The 16,095-nt window shown below is 37.0% G+C and overlaps 1 protein-coding gene across 3 annotated transcripts in view; it reads left to right on the plus strand.

The window, feature by feature from the left end:
• LOC580534 (partitioning defective 3 homolog) overlaps positions 1-13,534 on the plus strand; it is a 73,887-nt gene extending 60,353 nt beyond the window's left edge. For 2 of the 3 annotated variants that reach the window (XM_030974449.1, XM_030974455.1), the window contains exons 14-22: positions 250-352; positions 1,023-1,086; positions 2,497-2,586; positions 5,161-5,385; positions 6,541-6,712; positions 7,576-7,731; positions 8,980-9,184; positions 9,995-10,893; positions 11,610-13,534. In XM_030974449.1, the coding sequence (XP_030830309.1) occupies positions 250-352; positions 1,023-1,086; positions 2,497-2,586; positions 5,161-5,385; positions 6,541-6,712; positions 7,576-7,731; positions 8,980-9,184; positions 9,995-10,893; positions 11,610-12,033 (2,338 nt within the window). In that variant the 3' untranslated portion in view covers positions 12,034-13,534. The remainder of the gene's footprint in view (positions 1-249; positions 353-1,022; positions 1,087-2,496; positions 2,587-5,160; positions 5,386-6,540; positions 6,713-7,575; positions 7,732-8,979; positions 9,185-9,994; positions 10,894-11,609) is intronic. The other variant, XM_030974461.1, reaches the window with a different exon arrangement.
• Positions 13,535-16,095: the final 2,561 nt, after the last annotated feature.

Raw genomic sequence — 16,095 nt, forward strand, 5'->3', positions numbered from 1 at the left:
TTTTCTTCATGTACCTTTTTTTATTTGTTTCAATGATAAACTATGTTTAAGGGAATAATCAGAAGTTGTCTGCCTAATCGGGTGTTTTTTCCCCTACAGATGGTCTAACATGCAGTTCTTACTGTGTAAGAGCTGATATAAACGTTATCTGAAAGTTTGTAAATCAACCCACACAGTCTTGAAATCATAGTCATATCAAAGTAAATCTCTAATGCTCTGCTCTCTCTCTCTCTCTCTTTATCATTGCAGGGAGCTGAGTCCATTACCAGATCCTGACAATTTTGCTAGAGACAACTATGCCAGGGCCAGCTTTTCAGAGAGGCGTCAAGGGGGCTCATTGGATGCTAAACAGGTAAATAATTTAAACATACATGTACAGTCAACCTCGCCCAAGTCATGGTCGCATGTGTAAGAATACCTCTTAAGTCAATGGTAATAAAAAGTCCAAATTTTTCTCCCTTACCCGTGTTAATTCTATGTATTAGTCGATTTTTGAAGTCGAAGAATTGCCCAAGTCAATTGAATTCCCAGAACAGTTCCAAAGAAAAAGCACCGAGTTCACATCACAAAAGTTGAATGCAATGTGTAATCAATCACTGTCAAAGCAAGTGCCACATGCTGATTTTGTTTATACAATACACCTCTGTACTCAAGACTTGCTGGTGCGTGCTCCTCCGTTTTCCCCCTCTCTCTCTCTCTCATACCCACCTCTCTCTTTCCATCCTTCTCTCCCTCTTATATTCCTCTCCATTCCCATTCTCCTTCTCTATCTTACCTGCTGCTCTCCCTCTCTTCCCCTCTCTCTCATACCCTCCTCTCTCTTTCCCTCCTTCCTATATCCCTCTCCGTTCCCTTTCTCCCTCTCTATCTTCTCCACCGCTCCCCCTCTCTTCCCCTCTCTCCCCCCCCCCCCCTCTCACTCATACCCTCCTCTCTCTTTCCCTCCTTCCCTCCCTCTCTCTCATTCTTCCACAGAGCATCTCTCATAATATAAAGTTTGTTCGTTGTTTTATTCCTTTCAGATGGCTTGGTATAAGAAAACAAAAGGCGAGACACCAAATAAACCAACAACCTCAGCACAAAAAGGTGAGAAGATATTAGATATTATTGGAGTCAACACAGCAACTGAAAAGGTTTATCTGGTGCTATCAACTCTTGCTTAGTGATGCCGTATTTATGTGGCGAACAGACAAGATCATTTTAATCAACATTTCTCGACCAAAAAACGTGTATATGGGGATCAATATATATCAATGTTTGGAGTATGAAACCAGCTTTCTGAATAGCTAATAGTTATTACACATACATAGTTATTACACAAACGGTATATGCTAACAGAGAATTTTTTTGGATAAAATTGAAGATTTTGTTTAGGATCTTTTCTCACTGTAACATTATTCAGTAGTAAATGAATAAAGAACAGAAACATGAAGAACAAAAAGGAAATTACACTTTTATCTCAAAAAGGGTACTAAATTCCACATATTTTGTCTTGATGTCATGGTTTGAGAGGTTCAGGTGTAAGACAAAAGAGGACATCGTTCAGGTTTTGGTATAATCTTTCAAACATGCAAGAAAATAATTTTTATTTTAGTCACTCAAATGTTTTTGTAAGACAAATTTGCTACGATTGCTTTACTTTGGGGTGTTAAAAATAATTATTGGCATTGCTTTGTTTGCCCTTCATCATAGCTGTAAGCTTTGCAGTTGAGTGAAATGCAAAAGCTCTCTATTTTAATTCTTGAGTTGTGTTAACATTTAAAGATTTGTATATTTATGTAAACTGTTTTTATCCCGACACAATACTTGCAAGCTGCACACTTATCTTATTGCATATACACTGTTTGTTAAAAAACTTCTTATGTTTTTAGCTTTTAGCATGGTGTTTTTGTTTAAGCCTTTGATATCAGATTTAAAGTGTACTTGTAAACCTTATTTTTGAGTTATTCATCATCATTATCCATGTTTGTCTATATATTCAGCATTCTTCTCTCGGTGTACATGTAGATGAAGCCAATGTGATCTTTCCCTTTGATATGCCAATCGTAATTTTGAATATTTACATATTTATGTTTTGTCTGTGAGCCCCCTTGTTTATCATGTAATTGAAAAAACTAGAAATGGGGTCCTTTCTAGTCTAATATCTAATTATTAGCGTGTTTATTTATTTATTTATTTATTTATTGTAAATGTCATATGCCCCATAGATCTTTGTATGGTAGATATACAGATACTTTGTTGATATTATGAATTTTTGATTAATTGTTCAAATTCATTAATTGTAACTTCATTTCAAATTGTAAACCTATTTTGGTTGTGGAAATCAGATTTATACTTATTTGTTATTACCATAAATTACCAATTCATGAGGTGAATATTCACAACAATTTACTTCAGGGTATTAATTTAAAGTGAGAAAAGATTTCACTAACTTAAAAATTGAAGAAAAATACACTTACTGAGCATGCCCTCCCCACACCCCTCGTCTTTACACAGATGTCGCCGCGAGTACGAGTAGTCTGCTCCGATCGAGCTCAATGGATTCCCTCCTCGACTCTAAACCTAGTACTAGCCGGGTTGAAGAGAGTAAGTAGCGCCCTCCTGTGTTAAAAAGAAAACACACCTATTCCAACCGGAGGGACTCTTTTTGCTTTGTTTTCCATGCTTCAAATCATTTTCTTTTGCATTCTTCAAAAAAAAAAAATGCAGTGCACTAATCAGATTACTTTATTTCCTCTCATCTTTCATTTCTGTAGTCATTCTGTGTGTTTGGTGGAAAGGGACAGTCTGGGATATAATTGTGTTGGATTGTAGTGTTAACTCTTTTTTTCTTAAATAGGTAGATATTTGCAGTGAAATGGCTGGACAGTGTTTTACCTGCCGATATGAAAGATTTGTGTTTGAAGTATATAGAAACTTGTGTCATGTTAATTTTGTATGATGTGTACATGAATGTTTGCAGACAAAATGAAATATCCATTTCATAAAATGTTTGAAAGAGCACATTTTGGTCAAACTTTTATTACAAAAGGGAGAGAACATGAAATTTTGCACAGTTTATCTTGCCACTGTAATGGCAGATGTGCAATATATTGTTATTATTTATACTTGTGGGGCTGATGAAATCTTTACTTTTGAAAAAATATTCAAATGAGCAATTTTTCAGGTGGATTGGTTATTAATATTCTATGCATTTCATTGATTAATGCTAACATTGTAGATGCAATGGCAATGGTCAACTTTCAACCTATCTACATTCAATTAATTCTACACTTCTCTATGTCATTCTTATTTCACAGTCAGATTGCAAATACATTTTTCCTGTAGATAAATAACATTTAATTAGGAGGAAGAAAAAAGTGTCTAGTAGAGGCCATAACTCAACTTACGACCTGACCATGGCAACATTTTGGTATAATCCAAAATAGCATTAGTTATTTTGGAAACATAAATCATTTATGTGACAATTAATATCAAAATTGGGATTTGAAGCCTCCCACTGAGAGAAAAATGAAATCAGCAACCAGTTGGGGCGCAATACTGGTCTTGTGACTAGTATGCTGTCATTATGGTTTGGTTTGGTTTGATGGTTTGTTTTACCTGACTGCTAAGAAAGCATGTGTGTGCTTATAATTAATCAACCAGGGGACTGACAGCTTTAAGTACTCTTATCTCTAAGAGACTTGGTAATGAGTATATCAAAGGGCACTAGCGCATTGACTTGGTTTTGAACCCGGGACCTCCCAGTTACGATACCACTGCTCTACCACTAGGCCATCGCATCACTGTCGATCATTCTTTTCTCTGAATTTCCCAATACCTTGCAGTTTTGATACTACTTTTCATACAATAATTCAAGACCCCAGTCAAGAAGAATTTCTTATTTTCAAATTGCCACTTTCCACCTCTTATTCATGACCGAATGCTATAACTATTCTGCTAATCTTTCTTCAAAAATATCCTTTGATATGCTTGTGAATAGAAATCCTTGAGTACTTTAAAAAACCTTGTGTCTTGTGGAACTATTTGCATGTTATTGTGGTGTGCATTATATTTCATTTGTTTTGTATTCTCAATTTATATTCTGCAATATTCTTTTCCAGCTTCTCCTATTTATTGCGCTACATCAGCAAACTCTGTCTACGCAGTATTAGTGTCTTTCTGTGTGGTGTGATTTTACTCTTTCACCCGTGCACATGAATTAATTTTTTTCTGCAATACATTATATTCCTTTAAATTATTTTATTATCTTTCATGTTCGGCTCTGTCTTTGCTGGTCTGTTGTGCAACAGTAATCTTGCATTTTATTTAGCTTTTGTATCAATATGCACTGGATAGTTATTGCACATCATTTGTATGATAACCTTCCCTAATAGATGATTTTTGTTGTTGGTCTCGGGTATGTCAATGGGTAGAAGTTATATCTCCATATTTCATTCTCACTTACTATATTTATTTTTCTTAACCATTTATTGAAGTACATGTCAAGTAGCTCAACACCATAAGGAATGCTATTTGACATTTTAATGTGCAATTATGTTTCCTGAATTTACAACTTGTAGTGTTACAGTATTCTTTTAATTTATGGCACAATTCATTTTACTTTTATTTATTTAATTGAACAAAAGATGAGAATGTTAGATTCATTACATAAAATAACAACAGTTAATGAGTTAATACGAATGTACAAAGTAATTACTTCTCCCTTATGTATGTTCTTAAGCCTGCTTTCATAGTGAAGTGATCAATCAGTCAATCAATGAATCAAGCTTCTAATTTACAGTTAACACCTCAATTATTCATACCTCTTGTAAATTTTATGTTTTTTGCATTTTTCATAACTCAATAATAAAGGCCAAATGGTTCAATTAGGACCTTTGTTGAATACTTAAAGATATAAGCTTTTATATGTCACATTCTCAGGAAACATAAATTACAACAAATCAATTTCTTATAACCTTACAAAATTACAAAACTTGATATTAAGGGTGTGAATAATTTAGTTATTAACTGTATGAAATCTACATGTACATAGTGATCAAATGATCGATCAACAAAAAAAATCATTAAGTTTGAATTGCATTCTTTCTGATCACCATACAATAATCTGTCAATTAATATCACTGACAGTAAATCCCTTTATTCTGTTTGTATTACCAGGTTCTTCCAAAACCATGGGACCCGGATTGGGTATGGAAAAGTCTAGCTCACTGGAGAGCCTTCAGGTGGCTGTCGCCAACGTTCACCAACAGAGGGAGGACTTCCCCGGCCGACCCCGAGCGAAGGTCAGGAGAGGTCGTGTCTGTAACGACAGCTTCAGAGCAGCGGTGGACAGGTCTTATGGTGACCAATCACCCAATGGAGATATGCCACCAATGTATACAGGTGAGGAGAAGGAGATGAAGAGAGAAGACATTTAGGTTTGGTTACTTTAAAGCGTGACTGCACTACTTGTAGCTACTTGCGCCCTCTTTATATCAAACAATGCCTAAGTGGTTCTTGTTGGTCCCTAATGATCCCCTTTTTCGTATTTTAATTGAGAGCTGATTTGATAAGATAACTACCTGTCAGTGACCACGCAGGGAGGTCTAATCCCTCCTGGCCAAACTAGTGCAGATAGGCTTAAATAGCCACTTCTGTGCATCGATTTTTCATTAGACAAGGCTCAACATTTCAAATATCTGATTTTTTTTAACAATATTTTTTCTATGACCCTAAAATACCAGTCTGTGTTAAGCTTTGTATACAGTGTACAAATAACCATTTCATCAATCAGTGATCTGATAATCATCTGAAAATAGGTGAAAAGTATTCCCTTGTAATGTATGCATATGAGCCAGATGAATGTTGCATCCATCAAATATTAAAGCATTTTGCTTCGCATTAAGCTATTAGAAAACTCCTTTAATCACAAAGACATCTACCATTGAATCAGTTATTAGATTTATCTGTTGAACTGATGATGATTGCTTTTACTTGACTGCTAAGAAAGCATGAACATGCTTGGAACATGCTTGTAAGTAAACAACCAGGGGACCTATTGCTTGAAGTCCTCTGTGAGGGACTTGATATTGAGAAGTAATGCCTTACCAAAAAAGAGCACGAGTGAGTCTACTTGGCTTTCAAACCCAGGACCACCTGGTTACGAGACCACTGCTCTACCACTGAGCCATAGCCCCTCCAAGGGCCTCTTGCATAAAATTCAAGTTGCAGTTGATCGCAACTCAGATCAAACGCAAATATCATACACAACTTGCAATCAAACGCAACTGTGCAATGCATACACTGAGTTTCGATTGATTGCAAGTTGTAACTTTGCGTTTGGTCATATAACTATCATAAAGTTGCGTTTGATCTGGAAAAGTTGCGCTTGAAAGTTACGTTTGAAATCAAACGCAACTCTTTATTTTAGGACTTGCGTTTGATTTTCAGAGTTGCGTTTATAAGCAAGAGGGCCCTGTACTTCTATCATTTTTGAGGGGAAAAAATGGGGACCTTACCCCAAATTGATTACCAACTTTAATAATTGATCTTCCGTAGTGATGGAGGCGGAGGAGAACGGAGGATACGGCATCTCCAGGTCCAGTGGAGGAGGAGGAGGAGGAGGAGACGGTAGTATCCAGTCTGCAGGGAGTATGAAGAAGAAGAAAGATAAGAAAGAAGATAAGAGCAAAGCAAAGAGCTCTGGTACGGGATTCAAAGGACTCTTTAGGTCAGTATTAAAGCCCCACTGTACTACTTATAGCTACTTGCGCCCTCTATACAGCAAACAATGCCTAAGCAGTACCCCTTGATCCCCCATGATGCCCTTTTTCTTATGTTAATTGAGAGCTGATTTGATGAGATAACCACCTGCCAGTGACCAGGCAGGGAGGTGTAATACCTCCATGCCAAACTAGTGAAGACAGGCTTTAAAAACATTCTTATCAGGAAGATATTTAGTTTTTGTACTTTGCTTTGGAAATGTAGATGGATGAATAGATAAATGATTTAATGATGAAAGAAACATGAGTGCAGCAAAGCTAAACAGCGATTAGTAATCATTTATCAACATCAATTCGCTATAAATCAAGCAGGAGCGTTCCTGAGCACGACTTTAGAAACATGAAAATATCTCTTTGTCATGCTAGCACAACAATTGGAGAGCTTGATATACACATTTTATCGGACGCTTTGAATGGAAAATTCACATCAAAATGCCTGTTTTCTGTTCTATACGAGGTCTTTCTGATCACTAATCAAATTCAATTGTTGATTATTGTGTTTTGACCTGTGGATCCATTCTGAATGCGAATAAGCAAGACCTAAATTCTACACTTACTTGCTCAAGCCGTATTGGCAACTTGTATACTATGTAACAGATTTTTATGACGAGTACCCTCCCAAATGTATGTTCTAAATGTTACAAAAAAAAGGAAAGAAAGAAGCTACTCAACGTCTTTTGATTTCCTAGTCATGCAAGTGTGATTTCAAGTTCTTTATTCATTTTGTGCATTCATACTGCCATATACATGTACAAGTAACAAAGAAAAGTCCAAACATCGTGAACAATAAATTGATTTCTTTGTTGCATAGATTTGGGAAGAACCGCAAATCCATTGGGTCCGAGAATGCGCTGAAAGGAAAGGACAAAGACAGCAATAAGAGTCAAATATCCGCCACCGAGAGACTTGAACAGGAAGAGGTCGAGAGGAGGAAAGCCAGACAACAGGCCAAACAGGAACATGAAAAGTAAGAACTTTAAGTAGCATTGAGTGTGTTAGTTGGGTGGTTTAAGCACTTGACTTGAAATTCAAAGGTCGTGGTTCGATCCCCGACATGGCACTGTTATGAATAACTGCATTTCAAAAGTCGGAAGCAAACTGCATACATTATGTTTTGCTAGGTAGGACGAGTCATAATGTTTGTTCTACCTGAAAAACAATTAATGTATGCAATTCTCATTCTGACTTTGGAAGTACAATTATTTGTAACGGGTGAATTAAATAATTTGTAACGAGGCATTTAAAAAAGAACTTTACATTGAACTTGACTACATTACGAAAATGGTCTATTGCATTGAAACGTAAACATTTTAATTTTAACATTGTGAATCAGAAGTCATAAATTGAACCAAACCTGGGGGTGTTTCATAAAGCTGTTCGTAAAGTTACGCATGACTTTCCGAATGACTTGAATATGAAGTGCCAGATAGGATGCCCAAAGTTTTTCCTGATGTTTTAAAGGTATTACAAAGTTTTGGGAAATTTTGAAAAATGGGTGGATAGTGATTCTTTACAATTTTAATATATTTGGATACCCCTGTGGATGTATTAAAAACACTAGAATTGTTAGCCCCTAAAACACTTCTGCTTTCGAAAAAAATTGAATATAAAAATTTACCGGTGCTCCCGGTAAATTTTGATAAATTTCAAATAGCTCCTACGGCCGTACAATGGTAGCTGCGACCATGAAAATATCTGAATATGTAGTTGTATATAATTTCCGAACGGGAAAAGCTAATTGGTCGATTTTAGTCAAGAAACATTGTTTTATAGCTTAATTAATATCTTGACCTTGAGAGGGAGCTATACAACATAAAGTGTTTATTATTTACAATTTCATAACTTTAGAGTCGATTTCGACCGCGACAACTATCAGTGAATATTGTAGGATCGCATATGCTTCCAATATGTTCATTTGAACCAAATTCACGACCCCATACCAAAACTTTGTATTACATGTACCTTTAAGAAAGTGTGACTATATTTCCAATAACCTCAATTAAATTATGGCAAAAAGTATACTTTGCATTAAAAATGATTGTTATAATAAGAATGTTAATCTACATCTGCACAGTTTAACTTTAGTTGATGCAGTTAAAAATAATTGAGCATCCCATTTGGCTTTTCATATTCAAGTTGTTTGTAAAGTCATGTGTAACTTTACAAACAGCTTTTTGAAACAACCCCCTGAATTGATTTGCACCTATCCCAACAGAATCCAAGAGGAAATTCAGAAGCTGAGAGAAGCCAAGATCAAGGAAGAGAACCAAGAAGCCCTGAGCAAGGCCGACAAAATGATGCAACTCAGACAACAATACCAGCAACGCCATCTTGATAACCAGGGTCAATACATCGATGACGGAGAGGAGGATGAGGACGATTATACAAGAGTTGATCCAAACAGTCATCAAGAGACGATGGTATGTTCACAAAAAAAAATTGTCATTTTTGTCATATTTGTTATTTTGTCTGTGTTCATCTATTATTATGTATTTGATTCTCAGACTCAAAAAGGCTTTTCATATCCATCCATCTAAAAGATATTTGATGTAGCGCCTTTTCCTTGCGGTTACAAAGCACGGCACACACCGCTCCACAATGTTTGGGCCACTTATAAACAAAAGTTAGTCACTTCTCAGAGATCAGTTAAGTATATGTTGGCTGGTAATAAAGTAATTTCTAGCAGAATAGATGTGATATTAGGGTAACAAAACTCAATAACAAACAAAGAGATAAGAGAGAATCAGTGAAAAAAATACACGGGGGATCAGGGCAAATTTGCCCCCGAAATGCCCAAAAGAGCCCCCGAAAATCAGAAAAGAGCCCCCATAAATTTGAATAGAGTTCAATGCAAAACAAATTTTAGAATGTCATTTTTATGCAGGCAAGCTTGAAAAGTAGCCCCCGAAAAATAAATATTAATTTTTTCCCTGGAGAGAATTTGAAGAGGAACAGCTATAACGACTTTAAATTTAGCCCCCCCCCCACCCACACACAAACAAAAAGAGTAATGAGTGTCGAGTCCTCCCCTCTTCTGAAAACCATCACGTGTCGTGCAAATAGCACTGTCCTCATTTTGTTCTTGATTTTTCATCTGTTGTCATTTTCTTTTCGAAGGTGAAAAGAAAAAGTCTTAAAGATATGAGCACAAGATTTGTAATTTCTGTGCACACCTATTCTCTGATTTGTAGTAATCATCTCTTTCTTTGTTATGTGTGTCTGTATTTCAGAGTCAAACACAAAGGTTAGAAGCCGCCAGGGCAGAGCAACGAGAAAGAGAGCGTCAGAACAGCAGGGTACCAGAACGAGACAGGTACGAACGGCTCCCTCAGGAAGCTGAGGACAGGAGGAAAGAGCGAAGAGACGATATCTATTCAGAACCCAAGGACAGACGTGATGATAGGACATCGAACAATAGATACTCTGATGATCCTTACGCAGATCCCCGCACCCTGAGGAACGGTCAGGACCAGGGGCGGAACTACGACGATAGGTACGGACGTAGGAATGACAGAGACGTGGAAGAGAATCCATATGTAAGGTACAATGGGAAGAAGGATCACGGTGCCCAAGAACCAAGGGACGGGCGCCACGATAGAAACCGGGACAATCGATCCTCGGACCCTCCAAAGCAGGAGCGAAGGAGGAGCCTGAAGCGCACGGACCGCATTGAAAATGCAAGGAACAGAGCCGATGCGAGAGCGCAAGGGAAGGAGAACGTTGATTTGGATAAGCAGGAGAAACGGGAGGGCGATGAGAAGGAAAGGGAAAGGAGGCCAAACGAAAGACGAGCAGAGTATGCATCTCGCAGCGATAGATCGACGGAGCGTAAGAATCCGAAACGAGATGAGCAACGCCAAGATGCCAGACGAGACGACCGCTATAAAGACAGTCGGTATGATGGAAGGAAGGATGAAAGGCATCCCGAAAGAGAGGGAGAGCGAGATGATCGCTTTGATGCTAGGAGGGATGATCGGTATTATGACCAAGATGGTGGTAGAAGGCAGGAGGACAGTAGGAGAGATCGTCAGCCTCCGCGTGAGGAACGTCATGATAAATACCCTGATCAACGAGATAGGTATCGTACTGCCCCACAAGAGGATCGACATGGATATGGTAGCTTAGACAAGTGAGTAATGGTAAACGACTATTATAAAAAAACTAATGGTATAATAAAAATCATTGAATGATTTTTTTTCTATTGTTAATTCTAAGGTGTGTGATTAGCTCCCTACCACATAAAAACAGCAGAAATCTTGTAGATTTATGTTTGAAATCAGAAATTGTTGTTCTAAAAAGAAAAATAGGTCCTACACATCTTATGCTCATGTTTTCTCTTCAACCAGATTATTTGTGCAGTATTCAGCAGTCTCTGTACTAGTACCTTTAGCGTGGTAGCAGTTAATAATGATAACTGAAGATAAGGTATACAGACATTTTGTGATGTGCCTGCCAGAAGAGGGCGAACATAATTTTTCAGTAACTTCTTCAAATTTTAGTATTGATTAACAATATGGATATAAATAAACAGCTTGAAGTGTGTTGTGTATATGTAGAAAAAAGTGACAACTTTGGATTGCATTATTCTAGAAATATACAATTGGGACCCGTTTCACAGAGCCTTTTTCCAATGACAAATTACAAAAATCTGTGACAAATCTGCTGATAACCGCCCAGAAACAATGATTTCGCTAGCTTATAACAAAACTTGTCATTTGTCAATGATGACAAGTTTTGTGAAACAGTTGTATTGTGTCCCTTCGCACCTTTCTTCCAGGTACACTAGGATTTGTAAAGAACTCTATGAAGCCATCCTTTAATTATGTTTATTTATATTTCATATAGACCAAGTAGGAGGCCACGCGGAAAGGACCCTAACTACTACTCCATGTCTGAGAATAGTCGACCCGAGGACGATTACGCGAGGACGCAAAACTACTCCCGCCACAACAACTACACGGGCGAGCACCAACAGCAGGCTCCAAGGCGCACCTCATACCCCAACGGCCCCGTTCCCAACCATACGTCTTACCCCTCCTCCTCTGGGCCAGGTGGGGATCGTGCCAGGCGAGCCAACTCCACCTCCGACTACCTGGAGTACAAGGACATGCCGCCGAGGTCAAAGTCGGTTTCGGACCAACTCATGGATGAATACCAGTACGATTCAAGGCGGGCTCCGGCCGGGCCAAGGAAAGGAAATCAGCAGCGACCCAATGACATGGGCGAAGGGCGGATGTATAATGATTATGATGACGCCGCTCGTGTCTGAACCCTGAACTTGACAGAGAGCCATTGCTTCACGGTCGCGGCGTGATGTCGCTACGAGTGAACAGTTTCACTGCCATCAATAAATTGCCTTAAATTTCCAGAGAGGCCGGCGTACCAGCTTTTTTACATCTTCCAGTTTTCTTTGAAGATTATTAACCATTAATGCCTACGTTGCGTGTTATGGCAAAGGAGATCATTTTCATGGGGGCATCAGATGATCTGCTTGGTGAATTTGATTTGAATGATATGGACATTCCGGTTTAAACATTAACTTGTTTATCAGTCTACTAAGCAGCATTTTAGCTTCTGATTTATAGAGTGCTGGTTTCACTACATATTGTGAAAATACATTGGTCAAAAAAGTGTAGAGATCTACACTTTTACGTAGAAACTATAGGGCCAATTAGGCTTCTATATTAAACATAAACATCTCAGTGTTGAAAAGATATTCTTCGCAGTACTCCATATGTTGTACCTGCAGCTTGGAAAGTATAAAATATAAAGTACTGTAATGATAATAACTTGGAGGAGTACTGTTATCCGAGTACTATTTTTATTGACAGTATATCTGCATACTGCCATCGACTATGAGATCTTGCTTTTGAGTCAAGACAATCAGTTGATTTGTCATTCCTGATATATAGTTTTACGTTGTAAATAAGAATGTGTTTCAGGAAAACAGGTTCCTATATCTCGTCTTGTGAACTTGTTGCAGCATGTATGTGGCCGTCATGGGAAAAAAGTCCTGCTATACTGTTCGATTTTCCTGTCGCTTGGTATTGGGGTAACGTTCTATTAACACTTTTACGTTCTTTTAATACAAATGTGCTTCTCAATCCCCAATCATTATGTCTACAACATAAAGCAAAATTTTTGCATTCCATGGATTGTGCTATCAAAATATTAAAGCGGGACTGCACTACTTGTAGCTTCTTGCGCCCTCTTTATATTGAATAATGCCCGAGTGAGTGGTACCCGCTGGTCCCCCATGGTGCCCTTTTTCTTTCTTAACACAGGTTTGCAGGAGCTTTATTATGTAAAAACTGTGAGAATGAATGAAAATAGATAAATAAGATCGAATAAAATAAAATTGAATGAAATGGAATAATAATAATTAATTAATAAATTAGTTAATAAACAGATATATGTTCACAATAGGAAATTTCAGAATGGGAAATATATTTGGTTACATTATAAGATAAATTCTTCTAACTTTTCTTTTTAAGATGTTACATTAGAATATGCCTTTATAAAAACTTCAATACTGATTCAAAATACTTACAATGTACTTTTGCAAAACTTTCAATTCGATAACTAATATGTCAACATACCCCCCCCCCCCCCACTAAGCCTTTGAGAGGATATCTTGTCCCCCTTCCCCCGTTCCTAAATTTCCCCAAGAAATCTGTTGTGAATATCAGGTACATGCTAAGTGCCAATACTGAAGGTTAATCGTATGTTGTATCAAATCAAGCTCTGTGAAAATGTATGTCAAACTAAACGTTACAAATACCAATCTTTTTTAATGCGCTTGTAAATAAATGTATTCAGAATATGAGTATGAATTTTTGTATTAACAATTGTATTCCTACCCTTTTTTACTCTTGTTCAAATTCCTTTTTTGTAAGTAGAATTAGGTACATTCCTGTTTCAACCTTTTCCAAACCCATCAATGTATTCTTGCTAATGCTTTAAATTGAATATTTGTATCTAGTTACTATAAATACATTGTAGATATGTATTAGTCAAACTCATTGTTCAAGTCTATGCAAAGTTATTTACAGATATAGTACAGCAGTATAAATTCAATATGAATTTCATATTTATGATGTAGATTATGTACCAGTATGATTTCTTTTCTTCAAATAGCACAAGTGAGAAGATTTCATTTTACCTTTTTTGTGTGTTTTGTGATCAATATTATCATATTTAGTATTATTACAGTAAATTTACATGAAAGGCCAGATAATGTATTAGATTACTTACTTTTACTATGGTAAGTTACACAAATTTCTGCAACTCAGTGTAATATAGTTGAATCTACTTGTGGTATAACATGAATCCTGCCTGTGGAGATCTAGATATGAATCTTTGATTTTACATACAGTAGGCCTGTTTTCATCAGCTCTGGTTTGCCAAATAACCCGCTATTTTAACTATCCCGATTGCAAACTAACCAGTTAATTTGTGTTTTCATCAGCCCGCAGTTGCAATTAGCGGGATATTTGGTCAAGAAAATCTTGGGCTTGTTTCCAAAATATCCCGCTATTTGTGCCCGTCCAAGCTAGTTTGTGATGGGTGTATCAGTCTGGTGAAGATACGACTTCGAGCTTCGGGATAATATACCGAGTCTGAAAATAGCGGGTTATAAAATTTGGCAAACTCAAGCCGATGGAGACAGGCCTATTGACAACCAGAGGGATGCAATTTGAAATAGATGCTCGTAACGTCTGCAACAAGAGAAATGAAATCACTTCCAAGGCCATCAGTAGTTAGACAAACTACAGAGTAACTTTTGTATGGCAGTCATAGCAATAGTTTTTCGTGAAGTCTATTCACAATGCACCTCGGATGTTGTAGTCACTTTTCTGTTTCTGTATGGAATATATATGTATCAGTATGGAAGTGAACATTTCTTGTCTTTTTCAAGTTAAAGGAATAAACATGGGAAGCTCTTACCATATACACTTTCCTATAATACCATCAGAAATTGGCATAAAACTTTCTCAAAATAAGAAGCGCACAGATTATTTCCAGTGCATCAGTTTCTACTTGCTCTCTCTCAGACTAACTCTTTTAAAATTCTTTTAAAATACAGTCAAAATTTTCCCTTAACTCCTTAAATATTCTTGTTCCTTTATTTCTCTGAAATATTCACAATAATTGCATCCTGCAAACATCTTCAGTAACCAAGGTTACCGCCATCTACCATTGAATACAAGGAATAAAACCTCTACGGCTTGTCTGCATGGGTTCTTTACATTCAACACTGCTCAACTTGCGCTTCCGTTCTATCTTTTCATCGTCTTTAGATAATCTTAACATCCATAAAGTGCCTTGACTGCATTTTTAGATTCAATATTATTCATCTGATGTTGGATAATTCTTCCTTTCATCATTCATGGCAGAATCACTAGCAAAGTGATTTAAAAGCAGAATCTGTAACTGTCAAATGCATGTCGTTGTGGTCATTATAGATGTTTGTCTTTTGTTTTACATGAGATGCTCAAAAATGCTTTTTTGTCTTTACATCAAAGAATATTTTGTCTGCACAAACCATGAAAAGTCATAGTTTTCAAATATCTTGAATGATGTACTCAGTAGCCCTTGTAGTGCTAAATACTCCCATATTGTATAGGATAATTGCTATATCTGTCTTGCATTTTTTCCCCTGCATTTTCCCTTTTCATACAATTTGTTTTCTAACCGGATTTATAATCATCAATTATTGCTGCATCTATGGTGCTCAGTTCCTACCAATTTTCTAAATTTGTTTTGCTTTAAGACATTTATTGTAGAGTCGTTAAAATAAAATCAAAGTCAAGTGGTTTTTTTTCCATCAGGTTTCTACACTTCTGTAAATCTGCTGGCAGCATGAGGGAAAGTTTAAACAAAAAAGAATTGTCAGGAAAATATGCATTTCTTGCCGTAGTTGTCTAATATTTGTTTGTTTATCCACAATAGCATTCAGTTACACGTATGTCGCATCTGGCTCTTGTAATGTATTTGGGATGAAGTTACATCTATCAAAGCAGGAAGTGAAAAAAAATCTTAAGGATACAGTTTCTGAAAGCTGATAATTATCCCTCATTCACACCAACAAGACCGAAACCGGACCGACAACGGGTCGAACCAACAATTACATTACCAGGAATAGCCAAGAATGGGTCGGTTTGGGTTCGGTCTGGCAGTGAGACAGAGGTATTAGGATGATGATGTTAAAAAAATGATCGTCATGTATCGACTCTCATTATTAAGCATAAGCAAATTCACAATTTGGAAGCATGTACATAGGTCCACTGTGCTTCCTCTTGTTACGATGCAGGACTGTACAGCAGATCAC

Source organism: Strongylocentrotus purpuratus, unplaced genomic scaffold, assembly GCF_000002235.5.
Source record: "Strongylocentrotus purpuratus isolate Spur 01 unplaced genomic scaffold, Spur_5.0 spur5_contig_866, whole genome shotgun sequence".
Lineage (NCBI taxonomy): Eukaryota > Metazoa > Echinodermata > Echinoidea > Camarodonta > Strongylocentrotidae > Strongylocentrotus > Strongylocentrotus purpuratus.